Below are 5,317 nucleotides of genomic sequence, written 5' to 3' on the forward strand. Positions count from 1 at the left end.
GCCTGCTCACACACAGGCTTGTTCCTGCAGAGTCGCTCAAAAGTAGGGCTCCAAGGCTCAGAGCAGCTGGGTATGGGTATCGAAAGTGAAAATCCAGAGCCAGACTGCCAGAAACAGTTCCAGGCCGCAGTAAGCGTCATTCAGAACCTGCCTAAGAACGGTGAGGGCATGGGGACCCGCATTTGGGGGTCAAGACGACTGGGGTCCGCCTCCCAGGAGGCTTTGATCCTGGCAGTTTTTACAGACAAGTCCCTGCCTGAGTTGTCCTGGGGGGTCCCCTCTGCTACCTGCCCCTGTCCAGCTGCCCTGGTGGGACCCCTTGCCATCTCTGCCCTCCCCAAGGGTGGTTCTCCCCCCACCTCCATCCTCTTTGAGCTGGGAGTGATGCTCTCTCCCCCACTTCCCAACCCCTGCCCAGGCTCTTACCGCCCCTCCTATAAAGAGATGCTGCGATTCTACAGCTACTACAAGCAGGCTACCATGGGGCCCTGCCTGGTCCCCCAGCCTGGGTTCTGGGACCCTATTGGACGTTATAAATGGTGAGCTCCCCATCGGCTGGGCAAACAAGCCTCAGCTGTCAACCAGCATTTCACAGCCCTCTGTCCCCCAGGGATGCCTGGAACAGCCTGGGCAAGATGAGCAGGGAGCAGGCCATGTCTGCCTACATCACTGAGATGAAGCTGGTGGCCCAGAGGGTAGGGAGAGGCTGCAAACTCCTCTCTGTGACCAAGCAAGCTCTCAGCCAGGTGGCCTGCCCCCCACCCTTCCAGTCTGACCCCCATTATGTTTCCTGCACGTTGATACCCCTACGGGAATTAACCACCTTCATGCTGTTCCCCCACCCCTGCCTGTCTCTGGTTCCTGACTGGGCACAAGGGGGAGACGTATGATAGGGCAGAAGCAGGGTGGAGGTGGCCCAGCTCAAGGGGGCAGTGGTGGGAGGGGCCAGCCCTTCCCCATTAGACCCCCTCCTGCACAGGTGATCGACACAGTGCCCCTGGGCGAAGTGGCAGAGGACATGTTTGGTTACTTCGAGCCCCTGTACCAGGTGATCCCTGACATGCCGAGGCCCCCGGAGACCTTCCTGAAAAGGGTCACAGGTCAGGCCCCCAGGCTGGGAGCTTCACGAGTGCTGACTGAACTGTCTCGGGGGGCTGCTCAGTTGGAGGGGAGCCTGGGGGCAGAGGGCTCTAGGTGATGTCCCTGTAAGAACCACAACCAGTGCCCCTGATGGGGTGGGTCTCAGGCAGAGTCCATGGCTAATTGGGGAGCAGGGGCCTGATGTCTTCCCAGCCCCACCTCTGGGTGTTGTGTCTCCGCAGGTTGGAAAGAGCAGGTGCTGAATGGAGATGCTGAGCCTGCCCCAGAGCCTCCCTGCCTTCCCAAGGAACCCGCACCCCCAAGCCCAGGTCAGTGCCTGGGCAGAAAGGGAAGAGGGCCAAACCCAGGCCGGAGGTGGGGGGGACCTCCAGGCAGGGTGGAGGGGAGCAGGCTAGGTGCCACGCTGTGCCTGTCACGCCTCGTGCCCAGACACTGAGACCTCCTGTGCTCCCAGAGGCCAGGGGCAGGTTCTGGGATTCCTGTTCCCGGGCCCCACTCAGGGAGCCATCTGTGCCTCTTGTGGCAGTATCACTAGTGTGCCCTGAACAGATGCCTCTGCCTAGATGCACCCCCCTCGCCTCCGTCCGTGGCCTCCCTCTTGTCACTAACCCTACTCATCCCCTTCTCAGAGTCCCAGCCACCCAGGGACCAGGACTCTGAGGTTTTCTGTGATTCCATGGAGCAGCTGGAGCCTGAGCTGGTGAGACCCACTCCCATTGCCTCCCCTTCCCTACCCCACTGGGCCCTAGCTGCTCCCACCACCCCCCTTGGACTTTGTGACTCTTCTCAGCAGGTTGGGGCAGAGCAGAGGGGCGCCCTGAGAGGAGAGCTCAACACCAGAAACAGCACCGAGTCTCCTGCAGAGAAAGGTGAGCCCGTGACTGACCCTTCACCCCCTTCGGCCGTTCCCGTGGTTCTGGTACCCTGGGCCTTCCCCTGGCTGCCCTCACGGGGAGAGGTGAAATCCAACGCTAGGCACTGGAGAGAGTGCCTAGCCTCTGCCCAGGAAGGGTTAAAGCCAGACACTGGCCTGGATGGGCAAAGTCACTGCCTGGCCTCCTCTCCGAGGGCCACCGGGAGTCTGTACTCTTGGCTGGCACTGAGGAAGGGCAGCTGGGGTAGAATTCCTAGACCAGCTCTCTCACCTACACCTACATGGTCTTGGGAGTCATCCTCTCTCTCTGGGTCTCCCATTTGGGACTCTCTTAGGACAACGAGTTCTGCCCTATCCCTTTCTAGAACTTCCAGTGTGCCACGTCCCATAAGGGGCACTTTCATAAATATTATCTCCTTTATTCCTCAGAGCGAGCAGCCCTGTGAGGGAGATGACATAATTTTCAGTTGACCAACGAGGCTTAGAGAAGTTACCGACTTGCCCAAAGTCACACAGCTAAGTGGTAGTCCTGCTGGGATTCAAACCCCTGGCAGCCCATTACTCAGCCACATGGATGGGCTTTACAAGACTCACACTTGGTACAAGGGATCGCACTCTACTCTTATTCTTCCCTGGACCTGCCCCAGCCTGCCACCACCCTGCCCCTAGCTGAGCTGCCTCCTGAGTCCCCTTCCCTGTGTGTCTGTGCACTGCAGGGAGATTGGAAAGCACCCTGCTGGGGCCCCAAGAATTGGACACATGGCTGGTGGGGACGGTTCGGGCGCTGCAGGAGAGCATGCGGGACGTCCAGGGGAGACTGCAGAGCCTGGAGAGCATGCCCGTCCCCCGCAAGCAGGTGAGCCCCGTCCGAAGGCCCAGGGCAAGGCTGGGGCAGAACTTTGAGGGTCTCTTTTCTGGACTCCTCATCCAGCCACTTCTGTCTTTGTCCCCACGACTCTGCCTGCTCACACCTCTGCCTTCTCCAGAGAATGTTGTGGCTCGTGGCGCAGGCAAGGAAGTCAGGGGGTCTGTAGTAGTGCTTCCAGCCTGGAAGTGGGAGAGGCCCTCCTTTCCTGCTCTTATCTCCCTCTGCCTGAAGAGTAACTGAGGACAGATGGAATTCCAGCAGTTAGAGGGGCCAGAATATGTCTGCTCTTTGCATTGGGGCTGGGGGGTGGGGTGTCCCTATTGCCCCTCAGTCAGGACTTCTGTTCCCAGATTTATTGTCTCGCCCTCCCCAAATTCAGCCCTTGCATCCCTCACTCCCTCCTCTCAACTTCTAGATCTGCTTGCCCTTTACACCTCTGCTTCTGCAAAATAAATAACAGCAGCCATTTCTGGAACCCCAGCTGTGTGCCAAACACATTACCTGCATTATCTCATTTTATCCTCAAAACAAACCAGTGAAATAGGTTTTCTTTTCATTTCCCTTTTACTGATGAGGAAACTACAGCTCTGAGATGTTGAGTAACTTACCTGAGGGTACACAGACTGAGAGCTGCTTTGAGGATTAGATGAGATAATGCATGTAGGTGCTTCCGCAGTGCCCGGGGAGGACTTCTCAAATGGGGTTCATTGTTAGTATTAGTATTAACGTTAAGTAATGGAGCTGGGAGTGGCCCTAGGTCTGTCTCCCACCAAAGCTGGCATCCACCACTCACTATGAGTGAGTCTGTTCTTGTGAAGCCTGGAGTGGTGGGGGCAGGGGATGGCTGAGTTCCTGGATGTGGGGGAATCACTCACATGACCCTTCACCCCCTTGGCACAGTGGGTGTCAGCCAGGTTGGCAGGAATTCCCTCAGATCCACAGCGGCTAACCTTTCAACACTCACCCCCCAGGGTTTTATTTATTGTTTACCTTTTCCTAATTTTATATGCTGAAGATTTTAAAGGTTTCCACTCTGAGATACTTGGGTTTGCATCTCTAAAAACAGGACATCCTACTACCTAGCAAAAACAAAATTTTATCACACACAGTAATTCCTTCATATCGTAAAATACACAATCCACATTCAAATCCCCTTTTCCACCTTCCCTGTCTGTCCAGGCCGGGAGCCTCTGTTCTTAAGACTCTGTTAAGTCTAGACTAGTCCCTCTTCCTTGCTACTGACTTGCGGATGAGACTGGATAGTGGTCCTGTAGAATGTTCCACTCTTGTGGTCTGTCTGATGACAGCCTCCTGGCTCGTTTACATGACCAGATTACATCAGAGCTGATGTTCTTTCTTTACATCAAGGGACACATACTTGGATGTCCTACCGTGAATGATTCTAGCGTGGACCACTAGCAGGGATGAAGGGGTGACAGTCTGTTCCCACGACTTGCAGCCAGGGAATGTCCAGTTCCCCATCAAGCCCATTTGACACACAGCTTTTGACAATTGATAGATACTCCTTGCCTGGATCAATAATTTATTTACTGGTTACAAAAAACAATGCTGACTTTTAAATTCTATTATTCCTTCAACACTTATTAGCTGTCATTTTTCTGTAGAGTTTCCCTGATCATCTAGGATTTCCCTGAAATACAGCACCTTATGGAAGGCAGAATAAGTGCTCAATTCTTTCTCTTTAATTATCTGTTTTTAGAGTAAGGAGTTAATTTAACAGCCACCTCAATGGTGATAAATTTCCCCTTTCTCTTTGAGTATCATCATGAACTCACGGATTTTAAAGACTCAGTAGTTCAGTCAACTGCAGTCATCATTCTTTTTGATGCCCAGGCTGTCACAACTTTGGTGGGACCCTTTCAAGCTGAGTCCTATGTTCTGGTAATTTGACCTCATTAATCTTTAAAAGCTTCCTTGCTTCCCGGTACAAGACGTCTCACATTCAATTCTACCTTCCCTGCTCCAGACCTAAAATCTGCCACTTCTCCATTCAGCAGAGAATGGTATTTAGAAACTAAAATCTGAGCACCCAGGGTCCTCATTTGAGATATGTGGCATGTCTTTTACAATATGGGGTCTTCGGGCCACACCAACAGGGTCACTGCTTTGTGGCCCAGAGGAGATGGCCTCGAAGCCAGTCTCTCCACTCAGCAGCCTCTCCAGCCTTCAGCCTTCAGCCTTCTGCCTTCTCGGCACCTTGGAGGAAGATGTGGGAGAGAGTTAGGGCTCAACATGTCAGGGACAAACTGGGAGCCCCAGTCCTCAGACTGTGGAGAGGGAGGCAGGAGCTCCCACCTGAGCTCTGCAAGCAGGTTGCGAAGGAGGGCCCAGCCTGTGCTGAGGCCCGGGCTGGCTCCTGACTCTCTGCTCTTGGCGGCAGAGGCCAAGGCCCAGCACCGGGCTCTCTGCTCCCACGCTGCTCTTCTTCCTCCTGTGGCCCTTCATCGTCCAGT

At 54.6% G+C, this 5,317-nt stretch overlaps 1 protein-coding gene across 1 annotated transcript in view; it reads left to right on the forward strand.

Moving 5' to 3' along the window:
- The first annotated feature begins 72 nt into the window (after nucleotides 1–72).
- Nucleotides 73–5,317, forward strand: part of ACBD4 (acyl-CoA binding domain containing 4) — a 5,405-nt gene continuing 160 nt past the window's right edge. Inside the window, exons 1-9 of the mRNA XM_007455138.1 lie at nucleotides 73–160; nucleotides 419–539; nucleotides 611–695; nucleotides 980–1,100; nucleotides 1,323–1,409; nucleotides 1,731–1,801; nucleotides 1,895–1,970; nucleotides 2,692–2,860; nucleotides 5,247–5,316. Of these exons, the coding sequence (XP_007455200.1) occupies nucleotides 73–160; nucleotides 419–539; nucleotides 611–695; nucleotides 980–1,100; nucleotides 1,323–1,409; nucleotides 1,731–1,801; nucleotides 1,895–1,970; nucleotides 2,692–2,860; nucleotides 5,247–5,316 (888 nt within the window). The remainder of the gene's footprint in view (nucleotides 161–418; nucleotides 540–610; nucleotides 696–979; nucleotides 1,101–1,322; nucleotides 1,410–1,730; nucleotides 1,802–1,894; nucleotides 1,971–2,691; nucleotides 2,861–5,246; nucleotide 5,317) is intronic.

The sequence above is a fragment of the Lipotes vexillifer genome, unplaced genomic scaffold (genome assembly GCF_000442215.2).
Source record: "Lipotes vexillifer unplaced genomic scaffold, Lipotes_vexillifer_v1.1 scaffold1639, whole genome shotgun sequence".
NCBI classification, from domain to species: Eukaryota; Metazoa; Chordata; class Mammalia; order Artiodactyla; family Lipotidae; genus Lipotes; species Lipotes vexillifer.